This window comes from Vanessa tameamea, chromosome 17, assembly GCF_037043105.1.
Source record: "Vanessa tameamea isolate UH-Manoa-2023 chromosome 17, ilVanTame1 primary haplotype, whole genome shotgun sequence".
Lineage (NCBI taxonomy): Eukaryota > Metazoa > Arthropoda > Insecta > Lepidoptera > Nymphalidae > Vanessa > Vanessa tameamea.
In genome coordinates, this window is record NC_087325.1 from 10,480,825 (window position 1) to 10,508,111 (window position 27,287).

The 27,287-nt window shown below is 34.1% G+C and overlaps 2 protein-coding genes and 1 long non-coding RNA gene across 3 annotated transcripts in view; 2 read left to right on the top strand and 1 right to left on the bottom strand.

The window, feature by feature from the left end:
- LOC135193734 (uncharacterized) overlaps positions 1-27,287 on the top strand; it is a 149,111-nt gene that overhangs the window by 19,661 nt on the left and 102,163 nt on the right. The gene's annotated exons all lie outside the window — the stretch shown is intronic.
- LOC113400575 (phosphoglucomutase) lies at positions 1,176-9,215 on the bottom strand. Its single transcript, XM_026640211.2, has 10 exons — positions 8,833-9,215; positions 8,405-8,486; positions 6,205-6,404; positions 4,791-4,947; positions 4,106-4,294; positions 3,548-3,748; positions 3,107-3,314; positions 2,779-2,962; positions 2,322-2,401; positions 1,176-1,536 (listed from the first exon to the last, which is right to left on the bottom strand). The coding sequence occupies exons 1-10, from the start codon at positions 9,070-9,072 to the stop codon at positions 1,398-1,400; spliced, it is 1,680 nt and encodes a 559-aa protein (XP_026495996.1). The 5' UTR covers positions 9,073-9,215; the 3' UTR covers positions 1,176-1,397.
- LOC113400228 (fatty-acid amide hydrolase 2-like) lies at positions 13,718-26,354 on the top strand. The gene is made up of 12 exons (XM_026639720.2): positions 13,718-13,845; positions 18,786-19,034; positions 19,607-19,730; positions 20,106-20,277; positions 22,096-22,220; positions 22,601-22,690; positions 23,199-23,344; positions 23,652-23,734; positions 24,177-24,354; positions 25,117-25,239; positions 25,742-25,879; positions 26,089-26,354. Exons 2-12 carry the CDS (start codon positions 18,810-18,812, stop codon positions 26,236-26,238), a joined length of 1,554 nt encoding a protein of 517 aa, XP_026495505.2. The 5' UTR covers positions 13,718-13,845; positions 18,786-18,809; the 3' UTR covers positions 26,239-26,354.

The window sequence follows — 27,287 nt, forward strand, 5'->3', positions numbered from 1 at the left end:
ATAAAAATACTGTGATTTTTATAGTGTAGTTGGTCTAGTGGCTTGGAAGGTGGGGCGATAACAAATTATTGAGTTTTTCTGCCGAAAAATTCTCAGTCATAGTCTGGATGTTGGAAGTGTGTACACTCCCGTACCTCTGCAACCACGTAACTGGTTGGCCTTTGGCCGGAACTCTTTCTGGCAGTGTCGGATTTGCCGTTCCAACAAATTATGAGAATGAAGGAATAGTGGGCACCTTGCAAACAATCTGCCCTGTAATATATGGTGTGACCGAAATCGGTCAGGACTTCATGTTCAGTATCATATTGGTGTCCCAGGTGTACAAATGTTCGTAAAGCGTCGGAAAAGTCTGACATTGGATGTATGGTGTGACCGAAATCGGTCAGGACTTCGTGTTCAGTATCATACTGGTGTCCCAGGTGTACAAATGTTCGTAAAGCGTCGGAAAAGTCTGTGACATGTATAAGAAGTATGATTTGTGGGGGATAAAATCATCTCGCACCAAATATACTACCGGAAGAGAAAAATAAAATAACACAGATAATAAATGACGCATTTTATTTCTCAAAACGTTATAAAAAAAGTAACAATTTATTAAAACACGATTGTATATATTATTCAATAAATCTCTTTGGAAAAAACATTGATAAAATCACAATAAACTTAATATTTTTTTTTGATAAACTTATGTCTTTTTTTTTCAAATACATAATTAATACAAGTTTATTAAATAGTTTATAATCTTGTATATAAAAATATATTTCAAAAATAGGGATTATTTGCAATAAAATTATAACAAAACGAAAATATCTGACAAAGCTGCAAGTTCAGTCAAATCTTATATTAAATAACAATAAACTGACGATATGATTCCTTCAAAAATATAATTATAAAAAGTAAAAACATTTTTACTTTACCGCTCTGAAGTTTGCAATATATCAACAAATCTATTTTTTAGGATTTGTTGTTACATTTACTCTCAATATGTTTATTAGTGAAACTCATATTATGATACACATACTCAGGAATGATCCATCATCAAGGGGGTCATTAAATATTCAGGAAAACTTTATGTTAAATAATATGATATGAATTTTGAAGATTATCCAGGACAAACACATAGACAGAAAAATGGCAAAAAAATAGTGGCGTATGACATTTTCTCTTAGATTTGAACAACACTTTAATATCCTTATCATTGATTCCAGATTAATTTAGTCTAAACCAGTTATTTACGTAACACGTGACCTATGTGACCTGAGGGTGATGATTATGTTACGTACCGTATTACTTTAATGTAAAAAAATTTACATCGTTTTTCAAACAGATTATAAAATCTTATTTGGTTCTTATTTACACTTTGGACGATCGATTCGGAAGACACTCGTGAGGTGTGCCTATGTGATGACGGTGGGCGCGTCCCGGCCGGTGTACCGCGGCAGCTGCGCCAGCTCCAGGGCGAGCTGGATGAGCGGGCGCAGCATGAGCTGAGCGTCGCCCAGTACGTCCTTATCTTCGTACGAGTCTATGTATAATCTGATATTGACATAAGATTATATTATTAATTAGTAAATTATTTTCCGAGATACTTTTGAGACATAATAATTGTTAAATTTTATTAACTACCTTTTGGATTGAGCTTTAAACTACTTGCTGCCTTTAGTACTTATTTTGTATTAATATGACAATTTTTTAAATGAGTCTTACTAATATTTATAAACGAGAAAGTTTGAATGGGTGAATGGATGTTACTTAATCCCGCCAGAACGGCTGAACGAATCTGAATGAAACTTGACACAGAGGTAGATTATAGTATACGAACATCATAGCCACCACCACTTTAAATCTCTAATACTTGCACCAAACCCCTTCCGCTCCCACGCGGGCGAAACTATTTACAATATTTAATAAATAAGATCGTTCCATTTCAAATTTATTGTATTTTAATTTCAATATAATAAACAAAAACTAACTCTTAACCTTAAGAACGAGTAAAAAATTGGAGACATGGTGGTACTCATCAGATATGCTATTAGTATTGTTATGTTTCGGTTTCAACGGTGAGTGAGCCAGAGCCCTAACGTCTTGGTTCCCAAGGATGAATTACAGTAACAGTGTGTTATGGGCAGTGATGACAACTAACCATCAGATGGTTTGCCAGACCACCTACCTCTATGAAATAACAAAAATATATCTAGTTCTTCGGATGCTTATATTTCTATAGGGTAAGTACTATAGAATGACTATGATTGGATGTGAGTCTGCTTCTATAGGGTTATGTACAGTCAAATCATCCTAAATGAATTAATATATAATCTTACCTCACAGTGGCTCCGGAGCTGCCTGTTCCACTGAGACGGTACACTATCCTGGAACCATCTTCAAATACGATACGTAGACCCTGGAAAAGTTGTTACATATTAATATACATGACCATATTCGTAGTACCAATAATGTTTTTGTGATCTATAGTGTACAGTAGCAACACCGGTGGTGATGAGATTAATAAAATATGGTGGTAACTACAGGTGTCCTTGTAAAGTGTCTCTTTACCGCCGTGCAAAATAATGAATGAACGATCAATTTAAGCACAAATTAAACTATTGTAAATTTGGTGTTTTCTCCCCGAGATCATTACAAAATCTTTGGGTAAGATTTCTTGCCACTCTTTACATCTGGGCTCCAATGTTCTCTATTTGGGAATACAAGGGAATACATTTAACTATCAGGCTATGGTATTCTTAATAATTTGTTTATAGTGGTCCAATTCCTTATTACCTGCTTCATGGCCACGCTGCGGTCCACGGGGTCCATGTAGGAGAAGTTGTCCGCTTCGGCCACGACGTATGTCTTGTCTCCTGACGTGTGCTTCGAGCCAATGAATCCAGCCTCAGTTATCTTCTTCTCCAGCTCTTGCATCATCTCGTTGCAGGGGTCACTGGGGCACTCCTCGTAGTCGTATCTGAAATGAAGAATTTTATAATGGTGTTTGACATTTACATTTTATTTGAAAGCTGTTTCCCGCCAATTTTTTTAAATTTAAATAAGATCATATAGTGTATCTGAGCAAATCAACTTCTGTACAAAATTTAAGTTTGTTACATACCTGGTGAAGTAGTTCCGGCCGTACTTCTGCCAATGGTTGCGCAGCAGCTGGTCCACGGACAGCCCGCTGGCGGCCAGCACGGACAGCCAGGCCAACGCGGCCCACACGCCGTCCTTCTCCCGCACGTGGTCGGAGCCCGTGCCGAAGCTCTCCTCCCCGCACAGCGACAGCCGCCCCGCGTCCATCAGGTTGCCGAAGTACTTCCAGCCTGAGGCACGGATTTCATTACGAGCGGGTACGCGTGGGAATAGCCTTCTTTAAAAGAAAATTATTGTTTTGACCAGTATACCAGCACCAGCGGCGCCTCGAGAGCACGGTAACGTCAACTCACCAGAGGATTCCAATCTTGGTGACATCAATCAGAGCGTCACAGCCACCAAAACCTTCCTGAAGCGAATACATGGAACAATCGAAGAATGCGGATGGAAGAGTCGAGCTCACCCGTGGGCACCTGGAACATCTCGTGGCCGAGGTCGCGCGCCACGCGGTCCACGGCGGCGGCGGTGGGCATGCTGCGCGCGAAGCCCCGCACGCCGGTGCGCTGGAAGTACGGGATGTGCTGCAGCTGGCTGCCCAGCACGGCCAGCGAGTCGGACGGCGTCACGAAGAACGCGCCGCGCCCGATTATCATGTTGCGGTCGCCTGCAACACACCGCCGTGAGCCCGGGGGGGGGGGGGCCTCGCCCCGGGGGGCCACTATGGGAGCTCTCGCTTTCTTTGATTTTCTCTTTTATCGTTTGGTCACAACGGTAAGTTAGTTCCGAGTAAACTAAATACTAAAAAGAGAGCGTCCATGTTTTTAACTACAAAAAAATGCAATCATGTCTATAAAATATTACTAATGATTATAAGAATTCATTGCAAATCAAATTAGAAACAATTCATTTTTAATTGTTTCCAAATTTAGTGTAATTTGTAAAATAACCATCGAATTATGGTCATTTGCTGATCGAAGAAGTGAAACCAAAGTAGGACCCGAGTCATTCCGGTTGGCCTCACCGTCGCCGTCGAAGGCGGCCCCGAAGTCGTAGTCCCCGTGCTGCACGGCGGCCACGAGGTCGGCGGCGTACGTGAGGTTGGGGTCCGGGTGAGCGCCGCCGAAGTCCGGCAGCGGCTCCGCGCGGCGCACGCTGTCCCCCCCCGCGCACAACTCCTGCACGAAGATGCGCCGCACGTATGGACCCGTCACTGGCCATGCGTACAAAATATACTCATTGTTATACTATTAAATTCTTTATTTATCAAGAAATTATTCTCTATCGGGTACCGAATTCGAAATAGAGATTATGTCATCGACATATTCCTATGTAACCCTAGTATCTATACATATGTATAGAAGCGAAATGTCACTCACTGATTAATCACGAAATCTCAGAATCTATACCACCTACAAACTTGAAATTTGGCGGGTGGGTTTTATTATTATTTATTTATTTTGAGAAACTCCACCCCTTAGGGGATAAAACGTGGGTATTAAGTTAGTATTTTATAAATTTTGCACCGGTTAAGCCGCAGGTTGAGCTGGTTATAAATAAATTAAACCATTTGCACGGTACTATGTTTTATTATAAAATGAGATGTATGTAATTAATTAGAACATAATCGTATAGTTTTTACGTGTGTATCGTGGGCATCTTAGTTGACCCTCGAGTCAAAGTCACTGGTTATACTAATTTAACCTTACCTCCGCTCATCGAGTCGATGAGAATTTTGAACGGCTTCCTTTGCTCAGAGCCCTGCAAGAGAGATTTGATCTTCGGAAAGTCGAAGATCTCCTTCATATAGTCTACGTAATCCTTTACTGGATCTATTATTTCCACGACGAATTCATTGTCCGCCACCTAGAATAATATATTATTTAAATAAAAAATATATATAAAGTACGCTGACGTGACTGAGTGTTCGCAAACACAAGGCAAACGCTCTGCTTAGTCACGCTTTTAACAGGAATTTGGAATGAGTATCTCATCCTGCGTTAAGAGCCCTTATGTCGGATTAGTCCTTTTTACGACACTTTTGAAAAGGATTGTGAGGCAAAAATTTATCAGTTACTCAAACAAAAAATACTGTACAAAAGTCTAGTCTCTTTTTAATAGAATGTTTATAAAAAATCCTTAATAAACTTTACTGATAATTGTCAATTTTTTTTTTAATTGTATGTATTCAAAAATATCAATTTTTATTATAAATCGAACATTATAAGCAACATTTTCCAAAGTTCAATGAGGGTTGGTTTTTAAAAACTATTTTTTTTCCTCCCGAAAATTTAAATCTAGAACGTGATCTGATCATATTGTCCAGTCACAGATCAGAAGTAGTAAATATACTGTACTTATACCGACAGCCATAATTACATGACTTTACATATAAGAAGTACAACTCATCATGACGTTACAGAATTTACATTTGCACAAATATCTCCTGATTCGGCGTTTTATACATTTTGATGACTTGTTTTACAGTCCCGAAACTATATTTATCAGATTTGCCATGTGGGTCCAGTGGAATAAAATATAATCATCCATAATTGTGGATCTCGTACGGAACCTACAGAGTTTCATTATTAAATCGTCATTGTACCGTAATCACTATCAACAACCGATCGTTTTTGAGTTACAAGTAACGAGCCGTTAAAAGTTTTCCTGTAAGTCATTACGTCACACACCACAGACATCTCTCATGGGAATTCGAATCTCATGAAGCGTTTTATTGGGACGCCTTTGAATTACTCTTCATTGACAATCCTATTACACTAATTGTAAATGGAAATTATGGAGAGATTGCTAAGCGCATTCATCAATTCCACACGAAAAAGTCTCATCTGTTCGTATATTGGAAACCAGCTTATCGGCTAAATCCTTTTTCACTCTACTGACATCATCACACTACACCGTCCTCAAATAAATAACTTTATGCAAGCCAGTTTGGGTAGGTACCAAAAATACTCATCATATACTCTAAAAAACCATTAAATAATAATATTCAGCATTGTTGTGATTCGATTTGAAGGATGAGTGAGCCAGTGTAACTGAACAGAAGATCTAATTGTTCCCAAGGTTGATGGCGCATTGGCAATGTAAGGTTAGATAATGACCCACCTTAAATCTTTGCACTCCAATGGTCTCAATATCACACTTAATGTCTGGAACTATTTTATACTGTTTAATCGCCGTTGTTAGCTTGTATATCTCGTTGGTGGTACCATCAGGCGCTGGGCCACCATTGTTGCAATTGAACTTGATGCCGAAGTCATTGTTGATGCCGCCAGGATTGTGGGAAGCGGTAAGTACAATGCCGCCTGTTTGAAATTAATGATTAATTTTTAATAATTAGAAATTACAAAGATAAACCTTTATTTTAAGGACATTACAACAATTACCCATAAAACAATGATTTATAATTAAAATAGCAGAAATAAAAATGAGATATCAAAATATATATATCTTATTGATTTTGTTAAATAATAAACAGATGTTGATTATGTTGTGAAACAGGATTAACACATTATTTATTTTCATTGTTTAAAATCCACATTTTCTTACAATAGCAATTCAAATCAACCTTGGGTTTGAACCAGCGTTGCAGAACTATCTATAGTTTGACTATCGATAGTTGACCTCGAAAACTATTCAGGATATCGATAGTACTATCGATAGTATCGTATTGATCAATACTATCGATACTATCGATAGTATTGATGTTTATCGATAGTTTTAGACTATCGACAGGCAGCGATTTTTTTATAGTATTAGTATTTTAATGTAAGTAATATATTCGTAATGTATTCTAATCGCTACACTCAAGATTACTACAAAAAAATTTCATTGTAATGCCACCGTCCTCCTAAAAGTTTTTTTAATGTTATGAGTATTTATAATGTTTATTCATAAATCAAACACAAAAAATATTGAAAACATTTTTCACATTTAAATTTTTCATTATTCCTTATTCCGCACAAAATGTCTTAATTCTAAAAACAAATATTGTGGTAAATTTAATTTCATTCATTTAAATATAAACTATAGTTGGCCTACTAAATTACTTATCTTGAGAAAGTAATACTATCGGAAATTACTGGTTTTTGCAAAACTATCGATAGTATCAATAGTATTGCTCATGGGAAGCTATCGATAGTATCAATAGTATTGCTCATGGGAAGCTATCGATACTATCGATAGTATTGACACGTGACAATACTATCGATAGAATATCGATAGTATCGCTTACACCTTAACTATCGATAGTCTATCGATAGTGGACTATCGATATGCAACACTAGATTGAACCCAGAATCTTGGGATCTGGTCTTATACCACTCGCCACTATACCAATGACACAGTCATACTAAAAATGTATACATAATATCCAAACTAAAGGGTAATACCACCTCCATTTAGCTTAAATATTAAACTGTATAAGTTAATAGCACAAAAGATCCAGTATGATCCTGTGACGGTTTAACATCACTAGGCGAATACCCTTCAAGTGTTCGTGTTACACGGAACATTTAAATAGTCCTTCGCCACAGTGAAATTCATTTTGACATTATTTACAATAGAAGCACTGTTTTTAAGTATTCTTACTGACATTAAAACATCTACATTCATCATCTGTTATCATAGATAAGGATAAAATATATAATTAGAACAATTATAATACAGATACTCGGTATAATTTAACATTAAATTGATTATAATCAATAAAATTATCATGTTTTTTTGTACAAGAAACTTGATACTTAACATACCCATTGAAAAATATTATATATTTGAGTAACTGAGAATATCAGTAGTAGTGAATACGAGTAACATATATCCATATTTTATACAAAAGTAACTAATTTGTAACTTAGTGGTACAAGCCCTACCACAAATGGAGATTGTCTAGGTAGGTACCACCAACCTTGTGATACATTATAACGCCAAGCAGCAATACTTAATATTAATGTTTCAGTCTAAAGAGTGAGATAGCCACTGTAAGTTTTAGTGCGCAAAAGGGACATAACATCTTAGTTCCGAAGATCAGTGGTGCATAAGCAACTAAAAATATTTCTGTGTTTGATTTAATTCCTCGAAAATTGATTAAACATGACCCTGTACACTCTAATTTGTAAATCTTATTTGTATTTAAAATTTTCCTTAAGCAATAATTGTTTTTGTTACTTCTTAAGAGCTGGAAAAGATCTGTTGTAGAGATCAAAGTGTCTTATGAGGTACCTATATGGTTTATATTCTGTGTTTTAATTGTAACAAAGATATTTTTTTTTTTACATTTTTATGATTATTCTAAAACACATACCTAATGTTTTATATTTCCTGATGATATGAGATACAGCTGGTGTGGAAAGGATTCCACTTTGACCGATGAGCAGTCTTGCTACCTAAAAAAGATATACTTAATAGAGTTGAAATCCATCATAGCAGCAAAAGTTTTAGGAAAGATATTGAAAATAAATATGCTTAAAAATTTTATACTACAAAGGATTATTATAATTAATAAGTCGCTAATATTTACTAGTGACCTGATTTCAGTTATCATGGTGTATAGAGTAGGAATTAAAAGATTAATTATTATTATACAATTATTTTTTTGTTTATAAATGGAATAGAAGTTTTATTATAGTATCACGAAAAAATTAAGAAAACCTACGAAAATATTTGACTCAAACGAAATTTCACATTTACTACAAATTATTTTTGACGAATTTAATAAACTTTACAGCTTACCCCATTACCAGCTGATATCTTTATGATTTTATCAACGACTTCTTTTACTAAGTATCTGCCATCACCACCGACAACCAGCGTAGAACCAACTATCGCATTCTTATTAGCATCCAAAATACTCTGTATAAAGTTTTCAGTGTAATTTTCTTGAAGGAATACTTTAACTTTTTTACGTAAACCACTGGTTCCCGGCTTTTGTCCCTCGTAAGGATTTGTGTTAACTATTACGATATTAGACATGTTTTATGAATTAAAGAATATTCTAGGGACTCGGACGAAGTATCTTAGCTAACCACTTCGTAAATATGAACCTGATATCACGGTCGTAAGGTCAAATTAAATACGAGTGCAATACTACAATAGCTGTCATGTCAATACAATGTCAAAGCAAGGTCGGTGAAACTACGTTCCGTTTTTAGATGATAATTACTTTTATAAAATTTTAAAAGTAAATAGTAACTTGAAATAAATATATTTAATATAATATAAACTATTTTGTAAAAAAAATATGAATTCATTTTAAGGTAACTCTTTAAAGCTTTGATCTTCACTATACGGTTATGAGATAAGGAGATCGGCAAATTTTAATGCTTATTATTTATTTTTATTTTGAGCGCTTGGCCTGGGGGGTAGAGCGATAAATCGTTGTAAGCAATGATAAATGGAAAGGGGGTGAAAAAGAAAATGTAAACATCTTTTAAGATTGTTGTGTTGCATCACGGAATCTGCAACAATTAGGACTTAGACTTAATAACAGTAAACTCATAGTTATTATTTAGAAAGATGCTAAAACACTTGATCTAACGGGTTTTAGTATTTATTCTAATATAATAAGATAAATAATTTCACTAAGGGCTGAGACTAGTGCTGATTGTCTGAAACACTTTAATTTAAAGAATAATAGCAATGTTTTTTAATATTTCTAGTGTTTTATGTATCTTTAAATCATAAATCGTTAGACAGGGTACGATACCCCAAGCTCAGGATTGAATCATTTTATCTAGTGACATAACTAGCCGGCCCGTGTACTGTTTAGGCATCGAGGCCTTGAACAAGACGAAAAAATACGTACGTACATTTTTTCTGAAGAAATCAGACAACACATTCAAATAAATAGAATATGTAGTTTAGTCATTTCTCAATAAAAATATTGATTTCGTATAAATACATTTTTAAGCAAAATGAAAGTATTGCGCTAAGAAAGCATAAAATATCAACTGGTTTCGTGTTTCAGACAGTATCCAGGGAAGCATAACAAGGTACTTCGATAGAATGAAAAATTATAAATATTATGCTTCTCACTTTATCATAAAACATGCTCAAACAGTTGCGTGTTCAATGAGTTTTTTGAGTCGTTTTCTTGGACTATATACAGCTGTTGTTACTTCTGCCATAATGCAGTGTACCTTCATTATATGGAGTAGTATCAAACCATTGGACAAAAAAAAAACAGTAGTTAGTATTTAAAATAAGTTAAATTCGCTAGTAGCTTATAAAACAAACCGTATTGTTACGTAGATCTATTCTGTAAGAACAAACTAGGAACTCACTGCAGAACACGATTGTGTAATCTCAGATAGTGATATGGAACAATGACTATAATAATCTCATAATGATTATAACATTTGGTACAGATTATAAAGGGTATGCGTAATAAAAGAATTTATTGTCAGCTTCCAACATTTCACGAGTGAATTTGAGATACGAAATATAAATTTATCATCATTCTGAAAGAAACACCACGGTTATGCGAAGAATCGGCGAAAGAAACACAAAACACGTTATTTAAAAAAAAACAAAAACAAACCACAGCAAAAGCCTTTGATTATTATTTATATGCTGTCAAAGCTCGAAACTAACGCGTTGTAAAAAAAATGTGGCCAGCAGTTGGCCTCTAAGTACACGCACACGCATGTCGTATGACGTTTGGTAAGTGTCAAGCGTAGATGTGTGCGTGACATCCAAGCCGAATTAATAATATAAGGTAGCAGGAGACGAATCAACCCCTTTTCGGTCTTCCAGTCATACGTCATTCTGACGCAATTCAATTATAAAATAGTTAATTGCATAATTACTTAGTAGTCAGTTGTTATAAAGTTGTGCCCACAACCATAAATCTTGATCGCGTCATCTTGATAATTAAAAAATACCGGCAAAGTGCGTGTCGGGCTAATCACTGTGAAGAGTTCCGTAACGATTAAAAACTTTTACCATTCGTATAGACGGTAAATAATTATTTTGAATCCATTTTTTTTTATTTAATTTACAACATCCACGGGCTCACAGTTCCCCGTGCCTTTTTTTACATTTTATTTTTATAAATTTTGGCGTTATTTTATATTTTTACTGAACATCAGCAGACCTTCGCTGGACTTCGAGCTTGTCGTCTTCTTGAAAGACGTGGCTCACACCGACACTTTTTTTTTTTCAATTTAAAATAATATATAAATAATCCATAATAAATAATATATGATAATATATAAAAATACTGTATATAGTAGTTGTTTTTTTTTTTTGCTATCCTAATTACTGCAATCCAGCGGGCCCCGCTCCGTGCTCGATCAGAGAGCCGTAGGTCTGTCCCTGAGATTCGTGGATTGTCATGACGCTTGACCCTTCACCTTTTCCGTATCCCTGGTCCATCAGGAGTTTCTCTTCCTCCTGCGTATGGGCCAGATATAGGGTTTTGGTTTGGTCGGATTGTATGTTGGCGTCAGTGAATCTCTCCATTTTGAGGGAGTGGACGATGGGGCTTGCAGAGTAGATGTTACGGTAGACCTCGCTAATGGCGTATGCGACGTCCAGGGGGTTTCCAGATAACTCACGGGTGAAGTTTGTTGTCAGGCTTGGTCGGCAGTACCTCATTTCGAACAGATTTTCTCTGTCGATATAAGGCAACTGGTTGATATTTCCGATGAGGACCACCTCGCTAGCTCCGAACAGCTGTGCCGCCATTACTACGGCTCCGAAGTGGTTCATGAGGGCTTCGTCGACCGTAAGACGATTACATTTTATGCTCTCGTTGAACCCGTTCACTAGCACGGATGCCATAGTTCGTACCCTTGATTTAGCTTTTTCGCCAAATCGGTGTGTAAGTTGTTCTTTCAGGTCTTTGGCGGCTTCGATTGTGGAGGTGACTACCACTTCTTTGTCCTCATCGAAATTCCTGACAATGTGAGTCGTCTTTCCGCATCCCGGTACCCCGTTTATCCACGATATCTGTATATATATCTGTGGCAGTTCCCAACCCACGAGAGGTACGTCGACCCCCGGACCTTCTGAAATGGTCTTTACCATCGCGAATATCCTGTCGTCTAGCATTAGTCTCGTGCCATCTGGCCACTATTACCACTGGGTCTCCTGTCTCCTAACCTAACCTAGGGAATGCGTCTTTTCGCCCCTCATCTTCAACCAGGCCCACGGATCGTTCTGCAGCGCTGTAAGCTTTGGTGGTATTACTTGACCCTTATCGGCCCTTGTTAGATGGGCGCGTGGTGTTTTAGGCTTTCCCGGGTCGTTGACCATCAGGAATTCCCTCATTGACTGCGCCTGTCGGTTCGATGAAACCGACGGGGCGGGGTCTGATTGGTGCGAGTGTGACGTCTTGTTCTTCGGAGATACCAGATCGCGGATTAAACACTGCAGGTCCAGGGCTCGGCCGTCTGTCTCGACGGCAATTTTTTTAATGCATTAAAATATATATTTATTTAGTTACTTCATTAATATATTAAGTATTTAAAATAATAAAAGCAGTATCCGTCTGATCGAATTTGGGCTTAAGCGATCCAACTCATTAGCCAACTATTTAGTATAGAAAATATTTTAAGTATTTACGTCCATACACATAATATATATTTTACAAAAGGCGGATATAACGCAAAAGGCATTTTGTACCATACGTGGGAGGACGATCGTTTATAATCTAAAACAAAAATAAATTAATACAACAGCAAAGAAAAATCACACTGTAACGTACACATATATATATATATATACCTAATATATATATATATATATTAGGTATTGTAAATATTTTAGCAACAAACTATATGTCCAAACACAGGTGCGTAAGTAGAACGTATTATGGATAAAGATAGATACAAAATCGGCATTTTTAGTTTGAACCGTCCAAATTCTGAACCTTTCATTCAAGAAATGTTAATTTGTCATGTTTGCACGCACTCTTCTGTATACTATAATCTATCCTGCATAGTCAGCTAGTCTCACTTGAGATTGGCCGCTTTGGCCGGAATCGGTCAGCAGGGTATGAAAAAGTATGTACTATTTTTAATAGTAATAGATGTTGTACCGCAAAATACAAAAGCAGTTTTCTAAGAAACTTTAAACTCGCCGCAGAACACGAGCGTGAAGTTTTAGAATGTGTTACGCGATTAATATATTGATTTAAAAAAATATAGGATACATGTATCAACATGGCTTATCGCCGTACACCGGTTGTCAACATTTCAGGAGTGAGACATGAAGTGAATTCTTATGTGCAATTACAGAATACAGACATAATGGACGTAACATCTTAGTTTCCAAGGTCGGTGATGTATTGACGGTGTTAAGGATGGTTAATATTTCTTACAGTGTCAATATCTATGGCCAGGGACCAATTACCATTAGGTGTATAATATCATAAAAAATAATATGTATGTATTATATTTTGTTACTACTGGAAAATACATTTACGAATCCCCGTTTAATGTTGAAGGGCATGATCCTTGCAGATAATGCAGATCAATTACCTACCTTATTAAATATATATCTCTTTTTTTTTTTTTTTTAAGTATTACGCGTATATTTAATATATGTCATACGTCTTAATAGAAAGAATGATAAATACATTCACTAACTATTTAATATGCTTACGCGTGCGTTCAGTTCAATTTTTGTTGTGCTGTAGGCAGTCGTCCTTTCGGTTTTTAATTTAATTATAGTTTACAATTGCGATAGTCAAAAGAGTTCTTATTAATTATCGGATCGTTGGATATTAACCAATAATAAATAGTGAGTATTAGAAAATTAATTTATTATATTTCACTTATTGTAAATTGTATTCTATATATATTTGAACGTATAGTTTTATACAATATAGAATGTATAATTTATCGTTTAACCGGTCAAGAACAATGTATAAGTAAAATTATTATTATTATTTTGTCATTACTCGAAATTCCTGTCATCCAAGTTCCAATATTAATTACAATTAACTATTCTGATAGAGTGGAATAAATATTTATCAAACATAATTAATTTTTTGGTTTTTTTATTTAACGAAATAAAAAAGTTAACTAAAACACATTTCAATATTGCCAGCAATATTTAATGTCAGTTAATTAATTAATTAATTAACTGACATTTAATGTCAGTTAATTAATTAATTAATTAACTGACATTAAATAGTCGAACAGTAAGTCTAAGAGTAAGTCTGGGACACCGAACCACTGGACCATTCCGGTGGTAAGAGCGTGAATCTTAACCTAAGATTGTCGATTTAAACCCAAGCACTAATGAATATATGTATATGTACGAGCTTAATTTTTTTTTTTCATCTCGTGCTCGGCGGTGAAGGAACACATAGTGATGAAACTTATATGTGTCGAATAATCGGTTACCTATCATGTGTCCACCAACCCGCATTAGCGCAGCGTTTTGGAAGACGCACCAAACCTCTTTGAATGGAGAGGAGACTTTTGACGAGACTTTTGGTGCACAGTAAAATAACGTGTTAACAGACAAATTTTATATTAAATAATTATATTGATATATTTTTTCTAAGTTCACATAAGCACTAATAAAAGTAATCCACAAAATCATCTATGTTTGACGACAAATACGTTAAACAAGATCCTACCCAAACCGTATTTACCATTAAAATACCATTTGCTCTTTGGCGTCATGGCCATGACATTATGACACAGCTCTAACTGAAAACAATAAAAAAAGGTATTATCGCGGTTCAAGCCCGAATATAATGTAAGTGATGGAAGACACAAAAAATTAAATAAACGTTTTAAAGATAATACTGATGAATATAAGAGATAATACTAGATGTTTTGAATTGAAGCGTCAATAGCGATACGCGCTAAGTTTACCAGCTAGCGATGTAAAAAGTTGCAGGTTCGATTCCCTTTGGGCTAGTGTGGTCTCCACTCCTAACACAAGCTTTGAGCTTGAGGAATAGTACCTACTAACAATACAGTGTAGTAGTACCTATTTCCTTAAAATGGGGCATTGCTAATATTCTTATAAAAATCTCGGCATTATATTTCTAATATGTGTTCATTAACTTTTAAATATTATAATTTCGGGAGTAGGTAGTAGTGTTGCCAGACTAAAATTTAAATGTCCCGCGCAGGACGTTCTTTGTACCGCTTTTCGGCGATTAGTCCACGATGCTCATCTATAATATTAAAAAAATAAAGGAATTATTTAAATTAAGTATAATTTTGTGAATATAAATAAATAAGTAAGTAAGTAGGGAATGAAGAAGCATTTTTATTCTTTGAAAGTTAAACTGATAAAGAGACACAAAAAGCTATTTTAAAACTATGTTATTAGATATATTTTTTGTCTCTTTGTCGTGACGCTTTTTCGTTTTATCTATTTTTGAATCACAACGATTCTAAAGAGGTTTCACTTTAATAAATTATTTATCTATGACTCTATTTCTATCAACAATATTAGTAAATATTATTTGAAGCTCAATTAAAGTAATCTGTTTTATAAAATTAACTGATTATTTCCTTTTTTTATTTTGTCCCGCTTTCGCCGTGAAAATCCCCAATTTTTATTCACGACAGCACAATCCTGCGTTAGCCAAAATAAAATCTAGCAACGTTGATGAATGTGCACTGAAACCTTGGATGATCTGTAATATTTAGCAATAGGTGAAAATAGTCTGTCTAGGTATAGATAATTAATCAGACAGATTGTCTATGACACAATATCATTCGTATACTAGAAGTAAGCGTCGTTACTTCGTCGACGGAAAGAGATATATAGGCATACTGGCTACTGAAAATGAAATAAAATAAAAAAAAATACTTCTCAATCGCAGCGCCATCTTCCCGATCCAATCTTAGCTATCCAGGGACTCAAATATACACAAAAAAAAAAAACGAAATCGGTTACACATAGGAGTTCACTTACATACTCACGTACGTAGAATATTTATACATAAACATATATTTTGTTAAGTCGAGAACATGTTAAATATTTAATAAAACATTAAATATAGACAAAATTTAATAAACTATTTTATTCATCTTAGTTTTCATGATTATAATTTTGTAACGAAAACATTGCTTATGGTAATTAATTGTGAAGAACAATAGATAACTTAACCTTAACTTTAAATAATTTGACTTAATTTGACTTTAAATATTTTGACGACCTCCGTGGTCGAGTAGTGTGTACACCGGTTTTCATGGGTACGCCACTCCGAGGTCCCGGGTTCGATTCCCGGCCGAGTCGATGTAGAAAGAGTTCATTAGTTTTCCATGTTGTCTTGGGTCTGGGTGTATGTGGTACCGTTGTTACTTCTGATTTTCCATAACACAAGTGCTTTAGCTACTTACATTGGGATCAGAGTAATGTATGTGATGTTGTCCAATATTTATTTATATTTATTTAAATAATTATAAATGTGATGAAACCAATTATTTACGTTATTTTTTTATGTTAATATTATTATACAGTATATGATATTCTATTAGAAGGAATAAAGATAAAAATTTAGACTTAGCTTAACGCCATTTTGAACATCATAGAGTATTTAAGATTTCGACCAATAACATTGCGTCAAATGTTTTTTATTTGTCTTAACTCCTAGTGTATGGAATATGCAATGGGCAAGTAGGTATTACAACATAATTTAAGTATATTTATTGATAATATGTTTGTGATCTTAAGATCACCATTTACTCCTTCTTAATTACTTCTTTAAACAACAATTATCATTAAAAAAAATAACAATAAAATGTAGAAATGAAGCCTTCAAGTCTGAATGACTTATACGATGTATTTAACTGGTAACTGTTGTTTCGGGAAATATTATTATTGCTAGATATATGTTTATGAAAGTAACCAACAGTTGGTAAATATTGCGTAGGATACTGCACCCTATATTCTCTCTTCTCATAATCCGTTGGGACTCTCAACCGAACTGTTTGGACAGAGTCCAGTCGAAATCAATGACTTTACGAGGACCTACTTATATCGTAATTACTAATTAAAATTGCGTAAGATACACTCGACAACTTTAGCTAGAGAGTGCGTTACGAACATTTGTTTGTCTGGTAACAAGCAGTTCTGTGCATAACAATACATCTAACAGAGCATATCATCCAACGGTCTTACCGAAAGACGTCAAGATTCGCTATTAAGTTAAGACAACTTAATGGTCACATTCCTACACATATAAGCATACGCATTACTACGTATAATAAAATAATACGATTACAGTAACACCAAAGACACATTATTTTATATGTGAGCCCTTAACGTCATATCAAGATAGGAAAATTCATAATATAGCCTTTTAAGAATCCCAATTGAATCATTAAAGGCTATATGAATTTTCTTATCTGAGAGTATACAATTATACATACTTCCTGACGTATATCAATTATTAAAAAAACAACTGACAAAAGTATATATCGCAGCAATTTTTTTTATGTCCGTTTACAAAAAAATTAAGATGACATAATGGTATCGTTTTCATTACATTAACAGACAATGGGAAAATAAATCTTATTCTTAGTAGTAGTCCGTAAAATGGACGAAAGTCTAAATTGAAAAAGATAAAGTTCAAAAATATTTTCGATTAAAACTTTTTAAATTTATTCAATATTTCGATGGAGACGCTTCTGTCGTCGTACGTTTCACCACGTGGCGATACATGTGTATGGCAGAATTTAACTTCTCATTAAATATTTTTTATTTGACCACAGATATTAATAATTCTATAAATCAATAATTCATACGTAGTTGGCTTTTCACCAAAATCTATCCATATATGATACAATAGTTGAATCAAAATTAATATATTATATACTTTGGATATCATAAGGACTAACTGTTCTACTTTTTAATTAACAAAGAAAAATCTGTGTATTAATCGTTACAAATTAACTTTCTCATAAAAAAATCCAAATAACAACAATAATAATACATATGTCGTAAAAATAAATATTCAAAACTTAATAAAAAAATTTCAACAATATGGCTACGTCAAAACAAAAAGGTTTTATTTAAACACGTACGCATTGTGTACGCAACTATTTGACGTAAATATTATGCTTAACTTACATCGAGTTTTATGAGTGCAACTTTTTCTGAGGCCTACATTATATTGACTCACGGCGCATGACGTTACCTAATAATACTTAACCGCGAAGTTGTAACTGCATTACAGCGTTACGTAGTAACCCGTTTTAATGTTCGAGTGGAAATTATTTCTCATATTAATGTTAAGTTTATATCGACCCAAATTTGGCTAACTTAAACATAGATTATGTTTAATTTGACTAAATTAAAAATAGATTATGTTTAATTTAGCCAATTTTGTTATTAATAATTTGGTGTAGGTCTACAATAGACCCGATCGAAGCCTATCCACAATTATAGATCGTTAAAAAATATGTTTTTTTTTAGCCGACAACATATATCCCCAAAATTTGTATAATCGAGATCTTTCTATATTAAATCCATAAAATTCAATGTTTGACGTTATCGGGTGCGTTCAGTAAGTGTGTTCCAAATAATAATTTGGTGCAGGGTTATGGTAAACTCGATGGAACCTTATCCACAATAAATTAATTAATAAATGATAAACCGTATTTAGTTTTATTTATTTGACCCGAGCGAAGTCGGGTTTTTATCTAGTACTAATAATAATATAATAAACACTTATAATAAGAATTATAGTGGTTTTTTTTTTACAGATTTTCCAAAAGCTATAGAAAATCATGGGTCTTCTAAGGACGATTTGCGTTTATATCAGAATCTTCTTAGACAGTGTGGTCGATTTCTTTTACTCTCTCTATTGGAATAATAAAAAGGCTGTCATACCAAATGTAGAGAAGAAACACGCATTCCTTGCTGAAAGCGCAACGAGTTTAGCGAGTAAGATTAAACAAAAGGAATTGAAATCAGAGGAATTGGTGCAAGCAGTTATTGAGAGAATAAAGCAGGTAGAAATACTAAATGAATATACTTATTTAAATATTTATTGACAAACTTGATATACAAAAATAGTTTGTACGATAAATATAATATTGGTAAACAAGGGAATGTAAGTGGGTCACCTGATGGTAAGTGGTCGCCACCACAAATAGACATTGGTTCCACCAACCTTGGGAGATGTTTTCTCTCTTTTGTCTATAGTTACATTGGCTCACTCACCCTTTAAAACGGAAACATGAATACGAAGTGTTACTGTTTGACAGTGGAATATCTAATAAGCGATTGTTAACTACCCAGACTACTAACACAAAGAACTAAATTATTTCAAATATATACCATAAAATACAGAACATAACATAACATAACAGAAAAACGGGCACTCTACCGAGGAGAAATTTCTTCTTGGTATAATGGACTTTCCGAATCGTTAGGAAAGCTGAACGATTTAAAAATGTAAAATTGATTTGAAAATAAAATTATCTAATAAATTAATTTAGTGGAAGAACATTATGTGATGCTAACTGCATTGCAAACAAATGTAAAATTTTGTTAAATCACAATTTATTATTTCTTCTTGTAGGTGAATCCACATTTGAATGCAATAGCGGCGGATAGGTATGATGCTGCACTGAAGGAAGCGAGAGAAATTGACAAGAAAATAGCTGAAGGGCTCTCGGAGGAATTTGCGAATAAACCGTTCTTAGGTAAGAAGATCAGCCAAGCTACTCTGTATAAGTCACTTCGTAATACATTTCTGAAATGTATAAACCCACTTTTGATGATACGCCATTTTGCGTGTATCCTTTGAATGATATAATTGTTATAAACAATGTCGCATATAATTTTTTTCTATTTTACGATCTTATTATTATCTTTTACGTTTTATAAGGTGAACTTCGAAATTAGTCTTACAGAATATCTCGTCATTTTTAAAATTCTTGAATAATTCTTCTTATTTAAAAGTAAAAAACCCAAATTAAAAGTGAATTAATTTATTTGTAACAATTAAGTTAGATATATATATATATTGTATTTTCCATGCTTTTATCTACTAAATACTTTCTGGCCTTATTCAACAGGTGTTCCATTCACGGCAAAAGAGAGCCAGGGTATAGAGGGAATGCCATTGACAATGGGACTTTGGTGCCGGCGCAATGAGAAGGCGACAGCAGACAGTGAAGCTGTCATAAGACTGAAAGAAGCTGGTGCTATACCCATTGCTAGTACGAATTTACCAGAAATGCTTATATGGTAAGAAAAAATAATAATGATTCAGAATTATGCCAATAAATAAAATTTAAAAAATGTTAATCTCGCATTTTTACATCCTATCAATTGCGAAGGCTAAGATTATGTTTATCTAATATCTCAAAACTTCTCTAGACAAGACGTAAATTAGATCGAGAGTTATATTCAATAAATTCTAATAAAATTAATCATTAAATTATGGTAAAAGATGCCCAGGTGATTAATGAAACATTTCCAACCATTTCGTACCTTGCACCAATACACCAAATCTTGGGTGCTAAGATGTTATGTGCCTGGAGTAACACAGGCTCACTTACCCTCTAATAGGAACACCACAATAATAAGTATTGCTTTTTGTCGTTAGAATATTTGATAAATGGGTATCACCTACCCAGACGAGTTTGCACAAAGCCCTACACAAAGTATAAACTTTTCACGATTGGGACACGAAGTTAGTTCCTTAAGAATCACACAGCAATTTATAAAACGTAAAGAAAATTGAGCCGAGATGGCCCAGTGGTTAGAACGCGTGCATCTTAACCGATGATTTCGGGTTCAAACCCAGGCAGGCACCACTGAATTTTCATGTGCTTAATTTGTGTTTATAATTCATCTCGTGCTCGGCGGTGAAAGAAAACATCGTGAGGAAACCTGCATGTGTCTAATTTCAACGAAATTCTGCCACATGTGTATTCCACCAACCCGCATTGGAGCAGCGTGGTGGAATATGCTCCATACCTTCTCCTCAACGGGAGAGGAGGCCTTAGCCCAGCAGTGGGAAATTTACAGGCTGATTATGTTATTATGTTAAAGAAAATTGTGATAATGTATATTATAACTTTATTTCGTTACATCGGCAGAACTCGTACAAATACTTCCAGGCACGTGTGGTGTAGCGTAGTGATATCTATAAGTCCAAAAGTCCTGATAAAGAGTCAGGGGAGAAAGTCCTACTCCAGTAATGGGAATATTTATAGGTTGATAAGTAGAAACAGACAGTACTACAATTTACTATATGTTGTTACTGAAACGTCATAGTAGTAGTATTGAATAGACATAATATTTTGGTATAAGGAGACCCGAAGTTTCACAGGAGTTCCTTCGTTCTGCGAGGAATGAGAATTACTCTAAAGCTTCTTCTATATGCAATTAGAAACAATATATTATTCTTGATTGTACTTACAATCACAGAGCTCGAGGCTTCCTGTGGGATGTTTTTGACAAAGTAGCAATAGATATCGTGGCATCACAGTATTTTCAAAACAATTTGTACAAATAATTATATTTATACACATGTGACAAGACACATTCAATAAAGACAAGAAAATTTCAAACTTCCGTGTGCGCATCATCAATTTAAATCTCTTTCTACAAGGCGTTTGCTTATATTAAGTTCTGCGCATACTTTTACTTCTACCAATTAATAATTTTCGCTTTTTTTATGCAGGATATATGTATTCATTTAATGAAAATAATGATCTCTCCGATTTATTTAGAACAAAATAATAATACAATTAAACAATAACAATATTAATGACAAAATATAAAAGTTTTCGTAACAGTCTAATTAAATAAAATATATTTAAATAATATAATAAAGTTATAAACAGTTATAAGACATGAATCTTAACCGATGATTCTGAGTTCAAACCACCATTGCAAGCAGCATTGAATTCATGCACTTCATTTTTATAAAATATCACTTGACGGATAAGTATACACTGACCCGCATTTGAGCACCTTCTCGCAATTAGAGAAGGATTTTTCCCAGCAGTGGGATATTAACAGGCTGTTACCATATGTAAACGTGATATTTCACAGGCAAGAAACTCGTAACCCTGTGTATGGTATGACAAACAACCCTCACCACACCGGGCGCACTCCCGGAGGATCGAGTGGAGCTGAGGCTGCGTTAACTGCCAGCTACGCTACTATTGTAAGTTTATGTAAGTATCGGATTATTAATAATAGTCTCAATCTTAATTAATAAAAATTAATGTTTCTATGTTTTCTGCTAAACATTCCCAAACTATATCCGATTGTGATAAAACGTTAGGTGTTGTCCGTAAGCCAGCACTAGTTCAGACTTTACTTGGTATATTTGTCCTTCAATACAAACAATGTTTAAAATACTATATTGTACAAATAATGACTAAGTGGTCGTAAATTCCCTATTTAATCGTTGTCCAAATAATTATACGTAAATTGGACCAACCCTTCCCCAGTAATGTTCGCAATAAGTCTGTCTGAATTAAATAAAATGGGGTAAGTATTAAAGTAAATTCAAATTACATTATTTCAAATATATATTTGTCTTTCTCTATAGGTTCAGACATTGGCGGTTCAACGCGTATGCCAGCTTTTTACTGTGGAGTATTCGGCCACCATCCCACGGCTGGTACTACTAACACGAAAGGTACTTTAAGCAACATAGGTCAATGCACTCAGTGTGTTTGACGAATGAAAAATGTTTCACGAGTGAGATATGAAGCGAGTTCTCTATTCGAGTTTCTATGAAAAATAGGAATGCAGTAATGTCTTCTGTCTCTTACGATGAGTTCTCAACTTTATGACGATAGTAACAACATTGATAAAAGGCAGCATCAAGATAAGATCTCAAGGTGTCGATCAGTTCTCTCTATCCATGAGAATGGATATCAATCAATCAATCTGAGACAGATCTCAAGGTTGCCATTCTCATAGGTACAATTGAACATAATTCTTAGATTTAATTTGGATTACGGCTCATTGTCAATGGGAAATGGGAAATGGGATATTCAACTTAACTTCCATAAAGTGACTGACTGACTGACCCTTGATGTGAATTACTCGTACTCAAAAAAAGAACCTACTTCTAGTTGATACAAATTTCAATCTTCATCTTGTCTAAGCACTCAGTTCAATAGCCAATGATTATGTTTCAGGATCCTTCTATCGAACAGGTGAAGAAGACAGCATGTACTGTCTAGGGTTCATATCGAAGCACGTTGAAGATCTTGCTCCATTGACAAAAGTTGTCGCAGGAGACAAAGCTAGCCTGTTAAAGCTAGACAGAAAAATAGATATAAAGGTCTTTATTATTTATAATTTCACTTTCAAATAAAAAAATATTGCCCTAAAAGTAAAACTAAATATCCTTCTTTCTTGATATGGATGAATAGGCTTCGTCTGTTGTTAAAGAGGAGAGTTTGGATTTCATTCTAATGCGTTAACAGTTGCAACTGCCTAAAAAATACTAAAGCCAGTTTTTGTATCGAATTATTTGAGCTAGTTCAATTATACTCAAATTCATTTTTATTACTCGATTTACGTAATCAATTGCATTAAATAAAACAATTATAACCCTTGTCATTTACAACACGTACTCATATTTGCAGGACATAAAATTTTATTATTTGGATGCCAGTAAGGATTGTCTTGTGAGTCCCTTGAGACCAGAAATGACAGACGCTATGCAGAGGTGAGTTTTTTCATCATGTCACTGTGTGGCGTCCTTCAAATACCTATTATAAAACATTACCAAGATCATACTCTTCAATCTCAAACGAGCACGTATGTAGTTTATATCACCATCACCCATAGACATAGGTGCTGTAAGAAATCTTTACATAGCCAATGCAACCAACCAATCTTGGGAATTAAGATGTTCCATGTGCGTGTATTTAGACTGGATCACTCACCGAAACGTAGCAATACGAAATATTGCTGTTTGGTGGTAGAATATCTGATGGGTGGGTGGTAACTACAGACAGGCTTGGACCAAGCCCTATCACCATACCAAATATTCACCATAGCTTAACTACAAAATAAGTTGGATTTCTTAGTCTTCAGCTCAAACTTTAACTTTTACTTTAACGAGCTTAATATTCAACTTAATCCTCCCATGACATATAATTCTCCAGGGTTATTTGTAAAATCAATGAGAACTTGAACACAACTGTTCAGCCCTATTACCACAAGGGCTTCAACTATATGTACAAGATTTGGAACTATTGGTTGTCCAAGGAACCAGAAGATTTACCAAAAATGCTAACGAATAACGCTGGTAAAGTAAACGGTGTTCTAGAACTATTTAAAAAGGTATGTTTTCATAATTTATAAGCTTTAAATAATTTAAAATGTTATTATCAAAGGTTTATTTTATAATGCAACATTATAAAGTAAAATACTTTATTTATTAAGATTATAAGAAAAAATACTTAATATTGTTCATACGAATATATCTTATTTTATTTACAAAATAAATAAAAATGACATTGTTTTACTTATACTCAAAGGAGAGTCCAGGCGTAATAACAAAATATTATTATTAATAACGAACTTCTCGCTGATTGAACGGGTCTACATAAAAAGTGCGCCAATGTCACATATTAATACAGTAAGCTGTAGATATAACCAACTACTTATCTAATTTATGGATAGGATTTACTAAAACAACTCATTGATAGATAGTTTCATATAAAAAAGATTCATTATTAAACTTTTCTAACAAAAAATTAGCACAGAAATTGACAGTTAGATTAGTGTTGTTGTGACTAACCGATGCTTGACCAAATTCCTCTCTAGATTTAAACCAATAGCGTTTAGTTGAATGTTTGCGACGAATTTCGGATGCCTGTATTCCTTTACTAAGTAAGATTAACTATGTAGGAAATAAATAAATATAATTATTATAAATTTCAAATAAACATTACATTATTTTCAGTAATTTATTATAAATTTTAGTACCAAATTTATTGTTATAACATAATTTTAATAGCGCTATAAAATGTGTTAATAAAATAATAGATTGTGTTAATAGACACGTACATTGTTACGAGATTATTTTTAACATTGTTTTAGATGCTCGGCCTCAGCAGGCTTTGCTTATTTAGTATAATACGAGTACTAGAAAAGCAAGTGTTGCCAAAACCTCAAGAGGAATGGTCGGAGGAGATAACGAAAAGCTTGAAGGATGATTTGTTTGTAAGTAGATTTTTAAATACTGGCAAGTCAAGAGGCTTCGTAGTTTATTCCACTGATGCTTAATTCTCATCTAGTTTGTTCGTGGATAAATTCTGACGGAATTTCAGTTAACACATTTTCTCATGATGTTGTTTTGAAATATGGAATAATGAGCAGTAAATTCCAACAAATTAGTCTCTTAGAAATTTTCAATTCATTTTAATATATTGAAATCAGTATACAAAGATCTATCGGTTCAGATATGCGAATTAATCATAAAGTATTGCGTTCTTGGTTAAAACGTCTTTAAGGCATAATATGTCAACAATATTTAATAAATTCAGTCATCTATAATATTCCAATCATATATTGCAGACCGTTTGTTTTACATAATGTTAAAATAATAAAAGGTCATAACGTCAATTAAAACTGTTAATGCTATAAATACATTGTTCAGTATGTTTAATGAAACTGTATACAGTATAGTTCAGTCCTATACGTCAATACTAAAATGTAATTGCAGACCAAGCTAGGAGATGACGGTGTATTGCTATTTCCGAGTGGGCCTCAAGCGGCTCCCTATCACTACTCTTTCTTCTTCCGTCCATACAACTTCGCATACTGGGCAATCGTCAATGCACTAAAATGTCCCGCTACACAGGTAAAAAATATTTTTCAGAAGACGGATATGTCGACTCAAGCTCTTTTTAATATCAATGAAAATAAAAATATAAACTTTAACTACATTGATTTTAACGTAAAAAGCTTTTTGACGACGACAGAATTTTTTTTTTTAATAACGTTATTCTTGGGCTGAATAATTATGCGTCATGTGTATCCTTTTTTTATAATATATATATATATTTTTAGGTACCTATAGGAAAGAATAGTCAAGATCTACCGATTGGCATCCAAGTATTAGCAGCGCCGTATAACGATGCTCTCTGCTTAACCGTTGCGAAATACTTAGAAACAGAATTTGGTGGCGCCGTAACAGCTTGTAAAGTTAAAACAAGTTAGACATATGATAAATACATATATACAATAATGGATTTTTGCTTTTATTTTTTATGGTCGATGAGGTCAATTATTGTCAGCTTATATTAAGACTGTTAAAAATAAATTTATACGAAATATATTTTTGTTTTTATTTATTGACATAACATAACACTGCCTTTACGTTATTTTTTTATGAACAAAATAGGTATATAAATATTTTACAATTTCAGTACGAATTTTATTTTAATGCATTCATATTATGGTAGCTTTTTAGAAGAAGACTTGGAATATATAACCAAAATGCGTTAGAGCACCACGGTGCTCGTCTAGCAGCTTTTGAATCAACACTAGCAGGATTCCGCGCAAAGTTTTCCTTCAGCTCTGAGCAGGAGGATTTATTATAACCGTAAAACGTAATTACTGTAGCTTAGCATTTTTAACCACGGTAAGATTTAAACAGATAATATAGAATTAAAGTGCAAAACCTCTTCCGAATCCAAAAATATGATAGTATGATTATTGTCCAGTAATTGTCCAGTAATTGTATACCTTTGGAAATGCAAATAAACCGAGAAGGCCGATTTTTGGATACATTGTAGGATGGCTTAGAAAAGCTTAACTTGAAATTGTCGACCTAGATTTCCTATCCGTTCGCCGCCATCTTGAAAAAAGGGTAATTTAGTTTTTTTACAATAACTCGGCTGTGCGTCGTTATAAGAGAATTATGACACGATACTTTTTTGTTGCTTCAATTACGCTCTACAATTTAAGTAACTTTAAATTTGTAATCCGTTGATGGTTATTGAGATATCGAGCGTGAAACTGAAAAATAAAGTCATCGTAACTGGTTATATGCTATTTTCATCTTTCTCGTGGTATATATTGAAAAGATGTCGATTGCAAAACTTGTAGAGCATGCTGATATCTACAAAATCGTTACTATTTTTGACTGGGCTAGTGAGCAATGTGAAAATTCACCTGAAGCTCTTGCTACTTCCTATACCACGATATTATCACTGTGTGTGTGGCCTTAACCTTAAATTGGATACTTCTATCATATTTTATTTGTA

What these genes read in the sequence shown, in the direction of transcription:
- LOC113400228 (XM_026639720.2), top strand. Translation starts at nt 18,810, where the DNA reads ATGGGTCTTCTAAGGACGATTTGCGTTTATATCAGAATCTTCTTAGAC. An exon ending in ATGACAGACGCTATGCAGAG is followed by an intron (nt 23,735 to 24,176) that starts GTGAGTTTTTTC and finishes ATAATTCTCCAG; the next exon opens with GGTTATTTGTAAAATCAATG. An exon ending in GCTTGAAGGATGATTTGTTT is followed by an intron (nt 25,240 to 25,741) that starts GTAAGTAGATTT and finishes ATGTAATTGCAG; the next exon opens with ACCAAGCTAGGAGATGACGG.
- LOC113400575 (XM_026640211.2), bottom strand. Translation starts at nt 9,072, where the DNA reads ATGTCTAATATCGTAATAGTTAACACAAATCCTTACGAGGGACAAAAG. An exon ending in GATGTTCCAGGTGCCCACGG is followed by an intron (nt 3,315 to 3,547) that starts GTGAGCTCGACT and finishes TCCGTGCCTCAG; the next exon opens with GCTGGAAGTACTTCGGCAAC. An exon ending in GGCCGGAACTACTTCACCAG is followed by an intron (nt 2,963 to 3,106) that starts GTATGTAACAAA and finishes TCTTCATTTCAG; the next exon opens with ATACGACTACGAGGAGTGCC.